Below are 15,307 nucleotides of genomic sequence, written 5' to 3' on the forward strand. Positions count from 1 at the left end.
TATTAAGTGTCTGAGATCAGATTTGAACTTAGGTCCTCGTGACTTCGGGGCTGTTACTCTATTCACTGCATCACCTAGCTGCCTCTGATTGTTCTTTTTCTTAAACAATTTGTTCCAGTCAAAATGAACCCTGTACTATGAAATCTTGAAGTTTCTTTTGACTATTCTGTTCACCTAGAATGTCATCCCCCTTCTTGCCTAGCCAGTTCCCTCTCAATGGAAACTTAGTGTGACATTAATAGTTGTTAGTTTTTTTTTATTTATTTTTTTATTTAATAGCCTTTTATTTACAGGATTTATACATGGGTAACTTTACAGCATTAACAATTGCCAAACCTCTTGTTCCAATTTTTCACCTCTTACCCCCCCCACCCCCTCCCCTAGATGGCAGGATGACCAGTAGATGTTAAATATATTAAAATATAACTTAGATACACAATAAGTATACATGACCAAAACATTATTTTGCTGTACAAAAAGAATCAGACTCTGAATTATTGTACAATTAGCTTGTGAAGGAAATCAAAAATGCATGTGTGCATAAATATAGGGATTGGGGATTTAATGTAATGGTTTTTAGTTATCTCCCAGAGTTATTTTTCTGGGCATAGCTAGCTCAGTTCATTACTGCTCCATTAGAAATGATTTGGTTGATCTCGTTGCTGAGGATGGCCTGATCCATCAGAACTGGTCATCATCTAGTATTGTTGTTGAAGTATATAATGATCCCCTGGTCCTGCTCATTTCACTCAGCATCAGTTCGTGTAAGTCTCTCCAGGCCTTTCTGAAATCATCCTGTTGGTCATTTCTTACAGAACAGTAATATTCCATAATTTTCATATACCACAATTTATTCAGCCATTCTCCAACTGATGGACATCCATTCAGTTTCCAGTTTCTAGCCACTACAAAAAGGGCTGCCGCAAACATTCGTGCACATACAGGTCCCTTTCCCTTCTTTATAATCTCTTTGGGATATAATCCCAGTAGTAACACTGCTGGATCAAAGGGTATGCACAGTTTGATAACTTTTTGAGCATAGTTCCAAACTACTCTCCAAAATGGTTGGACCCGTTCACAACTCCAAATAGTTGTTAGTTAACAGACAAATCAAAACTATAATCTGTTGCAATTGTCTTCATTTTATAAAACTGTAATATTTCTAAAGTGGATTTTGTTGAAAGTGGGTTTTTGTTGTATTTGTAAGACAGTATCAACAGAAAACAATTTAATGGTGATTGAGTAGAAGTGATAAATTTTTCTATTCATTATGGAAAACAAGATAAAACAAAGCACGACAAATGTCACTTAGACTCAAGGTAACATTCAAATGACATTTCTGCAGGCCTTCCTTTTCTGCCTCATTATTATCTCTCCTCAAATCCTAGAGAATTTTCTGTCAACCAATAAGCTTTATTAAGTACCTATTAATTGGCATTGGCTCCATTACAGACTGAGGACTTAGTTATCTTTTCAAATGTGAATTTGTCCTTTCCTCACAAGCTAGACCATGTAATGCCTGAGTCACCCAGTCGTATTCTCCCCCATGTCCCCCACAGAGGCTAGCACAAGGTTGGACACATAGTAGCTATCCACTGAAGTTCTCTTTCCACTGAAGTATCCTCTAGAGTTCTGGTCACCCTAGAGTGTGATCCTCTTTAGAGTTTCCTTCTCCCTAAATCGTTGTCTACCTCCTTTGACTCTGGTCTAGTGATCCATTATGAGGTGGAGATTGTGACCGGGGATATGGGCAATGCAAGCACCAGTGCCCGGGTCTACATGCAGATCTACGGAGAAGACGGCAAGACCGAAGTGCTCTTTCTCAAAAGCCGCTCAAAAGTCTTCCAGCGGGGAAACAAGGACACCTTTCAGGTATGCTGTGTAGAGGGAAAGCAACAAGGATAATCAATGGACTTGCTATCAGGACCTGCTGGGTTCCCAGAGAGCCCCCGTTGGAGTCTCTGGGTATCGTCCAGTTGTCCAGACAACTTGGTGCATTTTGTAAGGCCATTGCAGAGGGCACCAGTGAGAACGTGATTCCTTTAGAGCACTGAAAGGAATTATCTCTCCAGGCCTACCAGGGACCTGGTTCCCAGTCAAGGTTTAGGATCTTATATCATGATGGTGTTCTCACTTCCCTTTGTTAATTTTGGTATAGAGTTGAACAGGGGGATGGTGTGTGTATGTGTGTATGTGTGAGAGAGACAGACAGAAACAGAGGCAGATGGAGATAGAGAAAGACAGAGACAGAGAGAAAAAGAGAGAGAGACAGAGAGAGGGGAGAGATAGAGAGGGAAGGAGGAAGAGAGAGAGAGAAGAGAGAGAGAGAGAGAGAGAGAGAGAGAGAGAGAGAGAGAGAGAGAGAGGGGAAAATGAGGGAGACAGATTTTGGTCAATATGAGAAGAAGAGGGCTAGTACATATATAAATACATACACATATATATTACATACATATATACACATGCCATAAATACCTGCCTAAAATTTCTTACAGGTACATGTATATGTGCACAATAATATTTATAAAGTGTTTAGCATTGCTCCTGGAACAAAGTAGGCATTATATAAATATTGGCTATTATCATTATTATTGATTACACAATTATGTTTATGTATGGAGAATCAATGTACTATATTTTATAGTCTATATAGAGATGGCTACATACACTATATACTTATTCCTGTTGTGGCTAGTATTGGTAGTATGGGGGGAGATAGTCGGCAGGCAGATGTGGGGTCTGGGATGAAGAGAAATAATCCTGACACTATCATGGCATTGGAAAAGTTCACAATTAGAGGTACTTTGGAAGTGATTTACTAAAAAGTCCTTTATTGGCTTGAAAGAGTAAATTCATTTTCCCCAAGGGCTTCAACACTGCCTCTCAGTTTATAATTTTCAAATGGGGGAGATTTCTGTTTCTGTTTCAGTACATATATACATATATATGTCACATAGAAAGATATTTATACAAATATAGTATATGTGCACATACATACATACAATGTATGACATCTAAAATATACATGTGTATATATATATATATATATATATATATATATATATATATATATCACATACACACACATATATATATATACAGAGTATATGGGAAAGAACTTTACAATGGTTTCTAGATTCCTAGGTTTTAATCCCAACTCCGACATTGTATCGCCTCTTAGTTTTAGTTTCCTTTCCTGTGAAATGAGCATAAATTATTACTGCCCTACTTGCCTCCAGAATCCAATGAGAAAATAGTTTTTAAAATGTACTAAAACATTAGAAGAAACATATAAATTCAAATTATTGTTATTGTTATTATTACTGGGTTAAGAGGATCATGGTGTATAAAGTCATGAAATTATTATTATAATTACTAGGTGAAGAGGATAATGGTATGTGGAAATCAGAAAATAATTCTTCCTCACTTTATTCCTCAGTCCTTATTTGAATATAGTGACTAATGATAGATAGATGATAGAGACTGAAAAAAATGCTAAGACAATGAATCAAGGATCTCCTGTGAATTCGGAAGTATTCCTACAGAAGTATTGGGGATACCTGAGAAAGGAATTGTTTCTACTCTATAGGAGTTCACAAAATATTTGAGGAGATAAATCCAATAAACATGAAATAAGTATAAACTATAGAATGCACCATGAAACCAGGCAGCAGACTGTCCAATTCAGACTCAAATCTCTCAAAATTCAAAAGAGGGAGAATGGAAATTGGAGTCACGAGATCAGAAGACATAGGTTTTGAAAGGTTCTTGGTGATTGTTCTTGTCCAGCCCCCTGACTTCACAGATAGGGAAAGTGAAGTGGTAAGATGACTTGCTTCTGGCCACATGGATAAGTGGCAAAGTCAAGATTTGAAACAATATTATAAGATCAAAGAATTATAGAACTATTGCTGGAAGGGACCTTAAAGACTATTTGGTTCAACGTTCTGATTTTTAAAATGAGGAAATTTTGACCTAAGAAGGTCAAATGATCAGCCCAAGTTCATAACACAGTTTCTATCTGAGGGGGGATTTAAACTCAGGTCAAATGAGGTAGCATATGTAAATCACTTAAAAAAAAAACCCCTCAAAGTAATATAATAAAAATGCTAGCTAGCCAGGTGTAGGTAGGAATTCCGAGTCCCTAGCCAGTGTTATTTTTGTGGTGCCATGCTTCTTAGAGAATTTTTTCACTCCACCATATCAATAGGGAAGGCTTCAAAGAGGAAGTGGGATCCACCCTTGAAAGTTGGGGAAGATTTCTAGATGAGAAAGGAAAAGCAGGTCTTAAATGTAGGAGGATGACAGAAATAAGGCATGAAGGGAAAAAAAAGAGCTTGGCATATGTACAGAACAACAAGGAGACCAACCTGCTTAGATTTCTATAGTGGGAGAAATGATTAATAAGGTGAGGAAATTATGGTAGACATTGAAAGGCAGGTTTGGAATCCCAGATGTGATGTGCTAAGCAATAACTAATTGGGAGATTTGGAGGCTCCTTCTAGCCCTAGTTCCTTATGATCTTATGCCTGGGGACTGGGGATGCTGGGACCTGTTCTTGGGGAGGAAGGGGAAGGAGGGTGGCAGGTATTCTCCAAGGCACTGACCTGTGCTTTGGCAACAGCTAGAGGCAGCAGATGTGGGTGAGATCTTCAAGATCCGCGTGGGCCACACGGGCGAGGGCTTCGGGTCTGGCTGGTTCGTGGATACAGTGGAGTTGAGACGGCTGGTGCTACAGGAGGTGGAAGTCACCCCGGAGGAAGAAGCCCGGAAAAAGAAGGAGAAGGACAAACTGCGGCAGCTGCTGAGGAAGGAGAGACTTAAGGCCAAGGAGCAGAAGAAGAAGAAAAAGAAAAGCAGCGATGTGGAGTCTGAGGAAGAGGAATCTTCATCCGAGGAGGAGTCTTCAGAGGAATCGGAAGAGGAGACCGAGATGGAGGACGAAGAGGAAGAATTTGGTCCAGGCATGCGGGAAGTGGTCGATGTCTATAAGTTTCAAGCTAATCGATGGCTGGCCACGGATGAGGAGGATAACGATCTGGTCATGGAGTTGGCCCCCTCGGGAAGATCCGGTCCTGAGCGTAAGCCTGAGCCAGGGTCGGAAAGTCCCCCGGAACAATCGGACCCATATTTGTGACACCAGGTTGTGGAGCAGAGCTTTCAAAGGGCAAGGTTCACTTGTTTGGTTCCAAGAGGGGACAGGAACGGCAATCACCTACAGGTGTCACAAATCTGGGCCCAGGTGGCCCAGTGCCAAAATTCCACCATTAGTAAAGTTAGTGTTTGAGATTAAGCGTGTTTCCTGCTCTCTGAGTCTGCTTGATAACCCTTGGAAAGGGTAACAAATTAGCACTAGAATACTAAAGTGAATGGGTTTAAGAGAACAGGTTTTTTTTTTTTTTTTTTTCCCTAGGAAGGATTCAGGGTAATGAGTTCATTGAGTGCTTGGGTGTGGGAGGTGAGACTGGGGAAAGGGTTGGAAGAGGTAGTCTAGAGAGGTGAGAATATTGAGAGAGCAGCATATTATTTAGAAATAAGAATATGAGAGATTCCAAAGGCAGACTTCACTGGCCAAGACTCTCCTAATACCCTTGGACTTCTTGGAAAGGACAATTATGGCAGGAGAGGATAGGGCTGGGGCTAGGAGATAGCTCAAGAAGCTAATTTTGACCCTTATTCTAGAGGAGTCTATGTTTGACCTTTGAAAACCCAGCATGCTGACAGCCATTTGTTTTCCTCAAAACTAGACTTGATTTCTCAGGATTCGATCCAGGACTTGGTTTCCTAAATCCTACCTTTTTCTGTGTCTACAGCCAATACCTATGAAGTCCAGGTGATCACAGGGAAGATGCCCAAAGGTGGCACTGATGCCAATGTCTACCTGAACATCTATGGGGAAGAATATGGTGATACTGGCGAGCGAGCTTTAAGAAAATCAGACAAATCTAATAAGTTTGAACAAGGACAGGTAATGACAACAATAACAGTTTATTTACAGGACACTTTACGTAAAACACATTTAAACAGATATTTAAAATTTATCAAGCATAGACCTCAGAGGTCATCAAGTCCAATTCTCTCATTTTGCAGATGAGGAAACTGAGGCAAGCAGAATTAAGATGTGGGAGATTCCAAAGACAAAATTCACTGGCCAAGTCTCTCCTAGTCCCTTTGGACTTCTTGGAAAGTATAGAAATTATCAGGGGAGGATAGGGCTGGAGTCACACACTAATTGTCTGAGGTTGGATTTGAATTTAGGAAGATGAGTCATCCTTACTCCAGGCTCAGCATTCTATGCCCTATGGCACCCTCTAGCTACCCTTGGCTTAGTTTCCTTATTTGTAAAATGAAAGGGGTTGAACTCTGGCCTCTTATGCTTTTCTAGGTCTAGACCTCTTGTCTCTAGGATCAAGTATAAATTCCTATGTTTGGAATTTAAAACCCTTCACAGTCTGGCTACTGGTCTTCTTGCTGTTCTTCAGAATTCTTAGTTTCCCTCAAGATTCAATTGAACACTCCCTTATACATCAGGTCTTTCTTGATCCCTCCAGCTGTTAATGCTAATCCCCTTAATCATCTTGTATTTATTTTGTATATACAGCTGATCCTCATTGTGGGTTCTGTATTTGGGAATTCGCCTACTCACTCAATTTTATTTGTAACCCCAAATCAATACTCAGGGCACTTTCACAGACATGTGCAGAGTGTTTGAGTCACCCGATGTGTACGTTCCCAGCTGAGGTCAAACAAGGCAATATTCTGCCTGCTTGTTTCAACTCTCATGCTATAAACAAGCGTCTTTTACACAGCATATTTAGTGGCATATTAAAAAAAAATTTTGTGCTTTTTGTTAGTAATTTCACAGTTTAAAATGTCCTCCAAATGTAGTGCTGAAGTGCTATCTAGTGCTCCTAAGCACAAGAAAGATATGATGTGTCTTATGGAGAAAATATGTAAGCTTCAGTCAGGCATGAGGCAGTGCTGTTGGCTGTGAGTTCAACATTAATGAATCAATGATATGTCCAGAAAAAAGAGAAATCCCCTAATTTCTAAGTGAGGTCACTCTGGAAAGTGTTAAATTAAATGTTGTGACCAAAGGCCTGTAGGAACCTAACCCTGCAGTTCCTTTGGAAAGAATAGATTGGTATTTACCAATTCACAATGACTTTATCTATCATTTTTGTTGTTGTTCAGTCATTTCAGTCATGTCCAACTCTTTGTGACCTCATTTGGGTTTTCTTGGCAAAACCATTGGTGTTATTTGTCATTTCCTTCTCCAGTTCATTTTACAGAGGAGGAAACTGAGGCAAAAAAGGTGAAATGACTTGCCCAGGGCCACAAATCTAAGAAGTAGCTGAGGCCAGATTTTAACTCAGGAAGAGCTCTTGACTTCAGGTCCAGCACTCTATCTACTGTGCCATCTAGTTATATATAAATACCTGTTATCACCTCTCTTAGAATGTAAGCTCTTTGAGGGCATGAAATGTTTATGCTTTTTTTTTTATATCCAGCATCTAATTTCTGGCATGTAGCAAATACTTAATAAATGTTTGTTGATTGATTTCATTATGTTTCTGCAGGATAGGAAAGTAAGGATTTTTGGGGGGTTTTTCTTCCCATTTCCTGGAGCAGAACCTGCATTGTACATGATAACTGCATGTTTGTTGTTGATCATGACCATTTCTTTCAGGTCAAATCTGTGGTTTCCTATTGGCATATATAGAATTCCCAGTGAGGAAACTCCCACTATGCAGATCAGAGACTTCTCTATGAGAGTTATAACTTTCTCGGTATAACACAAATCAGCATATGTCAGAGATAAGACTCAAGTTTTTTTTTTCATTTTAATAGTATTTCATTTTTATAATTACATGTAGAAATAGTTTTCAACATTCATTTTTATATGATTTTGAGTTCCAGTTTTTTTCTCTCCCTCTTCCCCAAGACAACAAGCAATACAAGTAAGACATGTACAATCATTTTAATATTTCCATATTAGTTATGATGTAAAAGAAAAATCAGAAGAAAAGGGAAAAACCACAAGAAAAGAGGAAAACTGTGAAAATAATAGGCTTTTTAGATATGTAATACTTCCTAGCTGTGTGACCCTGGGCAAGTCACTTAAGCCCAATTGCCTCAGCAAAAAGAAAATAATAGTCTTTGATCCTCATTCAGGCTCCATAGATCTTTCTCTGGATGTGCATGGCATTTTCCATCCCAAGTCTATTGGAATTGTCATGGATCATTACTGAGAAAAGCTAAGTCTATCACTTAGCTGATCATCATACCTTGTTGTTACTATGTTCAACGTTCTCCTGGTTTTTCTCACTTCACTCAGCATCAGTTCATATAAGTCTTTTCAGGCTTTTCTGAAATCAACTTGATCATCATTTCTTATAGAATAATATTATTCCATTACATTTATATACCATGACTTATTCAGCCATTTCCCAGTTGAAGGACATCCATTCAATTTGCAAACAAAAAGAGCAGCCACAAACGTTTTTGGGCATGTGAATCCTTTTCCTTTTTTAATGATCTCTTTGGCATACAGATCCAGTAGTGACACTTGTGTTTCAAAGGATAGGCATGGTTTTATAGCACTTTAATCCAGGTTTTCTTTACGCTGAGGTTCTCTATATCCACTATAATCCAGCTGCTTCTTTGAGGATGATCATATGCAGCATAATTTTTTTTTAATTGCTCCTTCTGGACTTCTGGGGGCAGAGCCAAGATGGTGGAGATGATACACATTTCTTTCTGACCTTCTCCTACAACTCAGACTAATTAGCAAATCCAGCCTCTGAATTAGCTCTAGACAACCAGAATCCATGAATATTGGGAGAGCAACAAATTATCAGCAGAAGATAATTTTGAAGATCACCAGAAAAGGTCTGTTTCAATTGGAAATGGGAGGGAGGCAGTGAAGCACAAGCAGTTGAGTACAATCACCAGCACAGCGTCTGGGGCGATGCAGACTCCAAGGGTAGTGTGGACTCTGTGGGGCAGTGTGGACTCCACATGGCAGAGAATTTATGGGGAGGAATCTATAGAAATCTATAGCAGTGTTGGCCATTCTGCCAGAGAAGTTAGAAAACATCCAACACAAACACAAAAGATCAGTAGTGACCCCCAAATGCCAGAATCTCACAGGACTTGGCCACACCCAGTCAGTAGTGTATTAGCACTGACCCAGGTCAGCTGAGGCTACTTATAGAGGAAGCTATTGCTTGTAGAGTAAGCTTGGAAAACCTCCCCAACCCTAAAAGCAGACCTTAATTTCTTTTAAAAAATGAGTAAAAAAGTAAAGAGGACTCTGACAATAGACAACTTTTATGGTAAAAGAGAAGAACAGATTTCAAACCCTGAGGATCCTAAAGACAAATTGTCTCCAGATGAAGCCTCAAAAGGTGATATAATCTGGTCCCCATCACACAAGGCTCTCCTACAAGAAATTAAAAAGGATCTTAAAAGAGAGCTAGAAGGAAAATGGGCAAAAGAAATGAAAACTTTGCAAGAGAGTTTAGAAAAGGCATATAACTCATTAAAAAATAAATTTGATAAAATGGAAAAAGAAAGCAACTCCTAGAAAAACAGTTTTTGTGAAATGGAAAAAGAAAATAATTCCTTAAAATTTGTGAATGGAAATGGAATTTGTGAATTTGTGAAATGGAAAAAAATTCTATAGAACAAAACAACTCATTCAAAAATTCAATTGGACAAATTCAAAAAGAAGTAAAAAAAATGAAGAAAATAATTCACTAAAATTCCGAACTGAACAAATGGAAATGAATGACTCAATGAGACAATAAGAATTAGTCAAGCAAAACCAACAAAATGAAAAAAATAGAAAAAAAAAACATAAAATACCTAATTGGGAAAACAACCAACCTGGAAAATAGATCTAGGAGAGACAATCTAAGGATTATTGGACTCCCTGAAATACATGATGAAAAAAAGAGCCTAGACACTATTATTCAGGAAGTCATCAAAGAGAACTTCTTGGATTTCATAGAATCAGAAGATAAAATGATTATTGAAAGAATTCACTGAATATTTCCTGAAAGACCCCAGAATTAAAACCCCAAGGAATATCATGGCTAAATTTCAGAACTATTGGACCAAGGAAAAAATATTACAAGCAGCCAGAAAGAAGCAATTCAAATACAGAGGAGCCACAATAAGAATTACTCAGGATATAGCAGCTTTGACTTTAAAGGCTCAAAAGGCCTGGAATCTGATATTCCAAAAGGTGAAGGAACTTGAAATACAGCCAAGAATAAATTACCCTGCTAAACTGAGCATTTTCTTTCAGGGAAAATGATGGACATTCAATGAAACTAGTGAATTCCATGTATTTTTTATGAAAAGACCAGAGTTAAACAAAAAATTTGATCTCCAAATATAGAACTCAAGAAAAACATACAAAGGTAAAAAGAAAAAAAAACCTCTTGAGGACTGCATTTCTGTTGTGAATATACATAGAAAGTACATGTATAATCTGATTTTATTGTTATAATATAAAAAAGAAACTATAGGTGGAAAGGGGATTATAACAGAAAAAAAAGGGGGGAGCATGGAGGTAAAATGAGGGAAATTACATCTCAGGAAGAGACAAAGAAAAGCTATCATAATTGAGGGAAAGAAGAGAGAGTGATGAATAGGGTGTGAACCTTACTCTCATCAGATTTGGCTCAAAGAAAGAATATTAGATATATTTGGTTTCACTGAGAGACATCTCTCACCTTATAGAATAGTGGAAGGGGAAAGAGGAAAAGGAATGGTGTAGGCTAAATAGAAGGGAAAACAGAAATAATAGGATAAAGGTTTAAGAAAGGATAGGATCTCTAAAGGGGAAGGACTGTTTGAGGCAAGTAGTGCTCACAAATAAGATACTGGAGAAGAGGGAAAGGGGAAAATGAAAGAGAAAAGTATAATTTGGGGTTAATAAGATGGCAGGAAATACAGAATTAGTAATTTTAACTGTAAATGTGAATGGAATGAACTCTCCCATAAAACATAAGTGGATAGCAGACTGGATTAAAAGCCAGAATCCTACAATATGTTGTTTACAAGAAACACATTTAAAGCAGAGCAATATATACAGAGTAAATTTAGGTAAAAGGCTGGAGCAGAATCTATTATGCTTCAGATGAAGTAAAAAAAAGCAGGGGTAGCCTGATTTCAGATCAAGGAAAAGCAAAAATCGATCTAATTAAAAGAGATGAGGAAGGAAACTATATCTTGCTAAAGGCTACCATAGATAATGAAGCAATATCAATATTAAACATATATGCATCAAGTGGTGTAGCATCTAAATTCCTAAAGGAGAAGTTAAGAGAGTTACAAGAAGAAATAGACAGCAAAACTATAATAGTGGAAGATCTCAACCTTGCTCTCTCAGAACTAGAAAAATCAAAACACAAAATAAAAAAAGAAAGAAGTTAAAAAGGTAAATAGAATACTAGAAAAACTAAATATGATAGATCTTTGGAGAAATTTGAATGGAGACAAAAAGGAGTACACTTTCTTCTCAGCAGTTCATGGAACCTGTACAAAACTTGACCACATTTTAAGACATAAAGACCTCAAAATCAAATGCAGAAATGCAGAAATAGTAAATGCGTTTTTTCAGATCAAAATGCAATAAAAATTACATTCAATAAAAGACCAGGGGAAAATAGACCAAAAAGAAACTGGAAATTAAATAATCTCATCCTAAAGAATGAATGGGTGAAACAGCAAATCATAGACACAGTCAACAATTTCATCCAAGAGTATAACAATAATGAGACAATATACCAAAATTTGTGGGATGTAGCCAAAGTGGTAATAAGTGGAAATTTTATATTTCTAGATGCTTACTTGCATAAAATAGATAAAGAGAAGATCAATAAATTGGGCTTGCAACTAAAAAAGCTAGAAAAAGAACAAATTAAAAAACTCCAATCAAATACCAAACTTGAAATTCTAAAAATGAAAAGAGATCAATAAAATTGAAACTAAAAAACTATTGAATTAATAAATAAAACTAAGTTGGTTTTATGGAAAAAATCCAACATAATAAATAAACTTTAGTTAATTTGATTAGAAAAAGGAAAGAGGAAAACCAAATTATTAGTCTCAAAAATGAAAAGGCAGAACTATTCACCAATGAAGAGGAAATTAGAGCAATTATTAGGAATTACTTTGCCCAACTTTATGCCAATAAATTTGATAACCTAAGTGAAATAGAAGAATACCTACAAAAATATAGATTGCCCAGATTAACAGAAGAGGAAATAAATTACTTAAATAGTCCCATTTTAGAAAAAGAAATAGAACAAAATATAAGTCAAAATCCCCAGGACCAGATGGATTTACATGTGAATTCTACCAAAACATTTAAAGAACAATTAGCCCCAATGCTATATAAGCTATTTGAAAAAATAGGGAATTAAGGAGTCCTACCAAATTCCTTTTATGACACAGACATGATACTGATACCTAAACTAGTAGGTTGAAAACAGAGAAAGAAAATTATAGATCAATCTCCCTAATGAATATTGATGCTAAAATCTTAAATAAAATATTAGCAAAAAGATTACAGAAAATCATCCCCAGCATAATACACCATGACCAAGTAAGATTTATACCAGGAATGCGGGGCTGGTTCAATATTAGGAAAACTATTAGCATAATAGGCTATATCAATAACCAAATTAACAAAAACCATATGATTATCTCAATAGATGCAGAAAAAGCATTTGATAAAATCCAAATCCATTCCTAATAAAAACACTTGAGAGGATAGGAATAAATGGACTTTTCCTTAAAACAGTCAGTAGCATGTATTTAAAACCATCAGCAAGCATCATATATAATGGGGATAAACTAGAACCATTCCCAATAAGATCAGGGTGAAACAAGTTTGCCCACTATCACTCATGATTCAATATTGCATTAGAAATGCTAGCTTTGGCAATGAGATGAAAGAGAGATGAAAGGAATTAGAGTAGGTAATGAGGAAACCAAATTATCACTCTTTGCAGATGATATCATGGTATACTTAGAGAACCTTAGAGAATCAACTAAATAACTATTAAAAATAATCCACAATTTTAACAAAGTTGCAGGATACAAAATTAATCCACATGAATCATCAACATTCTTATACATCACTAACAAAATTCAACAGTAAGAGATACAAAGAGAAATTCCATTTAAAATAACTGTTGATAGTATAAAATATTTGGGAATTTATATGCCAAGGGAAAGTCAGGAACTATATAAACAAAACTACAAAACACTTTCCATGTTTCATTCCCTTTATTTTCAAAATAAAGTCAGATCTAAGCAATTGGAAAAATATCAAGTGCTTGTAGATAGGTCAAGCAAATATAATAAAGATGACAATACTCCCTAAACTAATCTATTTATTTAGTGCTATACCAATCAAACTTCCAAGAAACTATTTTACTGACCTAGAAAAATCACAATAAAATTCATCTGGAAGAACAAAAGGTCAAGAATTTCAAAGAAATTAATGAAAAGAAAAACAAATGAAAGTGGCCTAGCTGTACCAGCTCTAAAACTATATTATAAAGCAGTGGTCATCAAAACCATTTGGTATTGACTAAGAAATAGAAAAGTTGATCAGTGGAATAGGTTAGGTTCACAGAACAAGACAGTAAATTACTATGACAATCTAGTATTTGACAAACCCAAAGGCCCCAGCTTTTGGGATAAGAATTCGTGATTTGACAAAAACTGCTGGGGAAATTGGAAACATATGGCAGAAAGTAGGCATAGACCCACAACCAACACCGCATACCAAGATAAGATTGAAGTGGGTTCATGATCTAGACATAAAGAATAATATTATAAACAAATTAGAAGAACATATAATAGTTTACCTCTCAGATTTGTGTAGTAGGAAAGAATTTATGATCAAAGTAGAGCTACAGATCATTATTGATCACAAAATAGATCATTTTGATTATATTAAGTTAAAAAGTTTTTGTACAAACAAAAATAATGCAGACAAGATTAGAAGGAAACCAATAAACTGGTAAAACATTTTTACATACAAAAGATCTGATAAAACCCTCATTCCTAAAATATATAGAAACTTGACTCAAATTTATAATAGTTCAAGCCATTCTTCATTTGACAAATGGTCAAAGGAAATGGAGACAATTTTCAGATGAAAAAATTAAAACTATTTGTAGCCACATGAAAAGTTGCTCCAAATCACTATTGATTAGAGAAATACAAATTAAGACAACTCTGAAATACCACTATACACCTGTCAGATTGGCTAAGATGATAGGAAAAGATAATGATGAATATTGGAAGGGATGCGGGAAAAATGGGACTGATATATTTTTGGTGAAATTGTGAACGGATCCAATCATTCTGGAGAGCAGTTTGGAACTATGCTTGAAAAGTTATCAAACTATGCATACTCTTTGATCCAGCAGTATTTCTATTGGGATTATATCCCAAAGAGATCTTAAAGGAGGAATAGGGATCCACATGTGCAAAAATGTCTGTGGCAGCCCTCTTTGTAGTGGCAAGAAACTGGAAACTAAGTGGATGCTCATTAATTGGAGAATGGCTGAATAAATTATAGTATATGAATGCTATGGAATACAGTTGTTCTGTAAGAAACAACCAACAGGATGATTTCAGTGAGACTTTGAGAGACTATGCTAAGGGAAATGAGCAGAACCAGGAGATCATTATACATGGCACCAACAAGACTATACGACAATCAATTCTAATGGACATGGCTCTCTTCAACATTGAGATGATTCAAATCAGTTCTAATTGTGCAGAGATGAAGAGAGCCATCTACACCCAGAGAGAGAACCATGGGAACAGAGTGCAGAACACAACATAGCATTCTCACTCTCTCTGTTATTTGCTTGCATTTTGTTTTCTTTCTCAGTATTCCTTTTTCTTCCTTCTTGATCTGATTTTTCTTGTGCAGCAAGATAACTGTATAAATATGTATACATATATTGGATTTTACATGTATCTCAACATATTTAACATTTATTGGACTACCTGCTAGCTAGGGGAGGGAATGGGGGAAGGAGGGGAAAATTTGGAACAAAAGATTTTACAATCAATGTTGGAAAAATTACCCATGCATATGCTTTGTAAATAAAAATGCTTTAATTAAATTTTTTAAAAATTGCTCCATATTTATAAATGTTTTAGGGTTTGCTAAAGACTTTACATGTTACCTTATCTGATCTTCACAATATCTCTGAGTGATAAGCAGGGTTATTCTTATTTTATATGTACAAAAATTAAAGTT

General features: G+C 36.4%; 1 protein-coding gene across 1 annotated transcript in view; it reads left to right on the forward strand.

The window, feature by feature from the left end:
• Nucleotides 1-15,307, forward strand: part of LOXHD1 (lipoxygenase homology domains 1) — a 275,750-nt gene that overhangs the window by 141,048 nt on the left and 119,395 nt on the right. Inside the window, exons 18-20 of the mRNA XM_031945992.1 lie at nucleotides 1,712-1,872; nucleotides 4,625-5,081; nucleotides 5,814-5,968. Of these exons, the coding sequence (XP_031801852.1) occupies nucleotides 1,712-1,872; nucleotides 4,625-5,081; nucleotides 5,814-5,968 (773 nt within the window). The remainder of the gene's footprint in view (nucleotides 1-1,711; nucleotides 1,873-4,624; nucleotides 5,082-5,813; nucleotides 5,969-15,307) is intronic.

Source organism: Sarcophilus harrisii, chromosome 1 (genome assembly GCF_902635505.1).
Source record: "Sarcophilus harrisii chromosome 1, mSarHar1.11, whole genome shotgun sequence".
Lineage (NCBI taxonomy): Eukaryota > Metazoa > Chordata > Mammalia > Dasyuromorphia > Dasyuridae > Sarcophilus > Sarcophilus harrisii.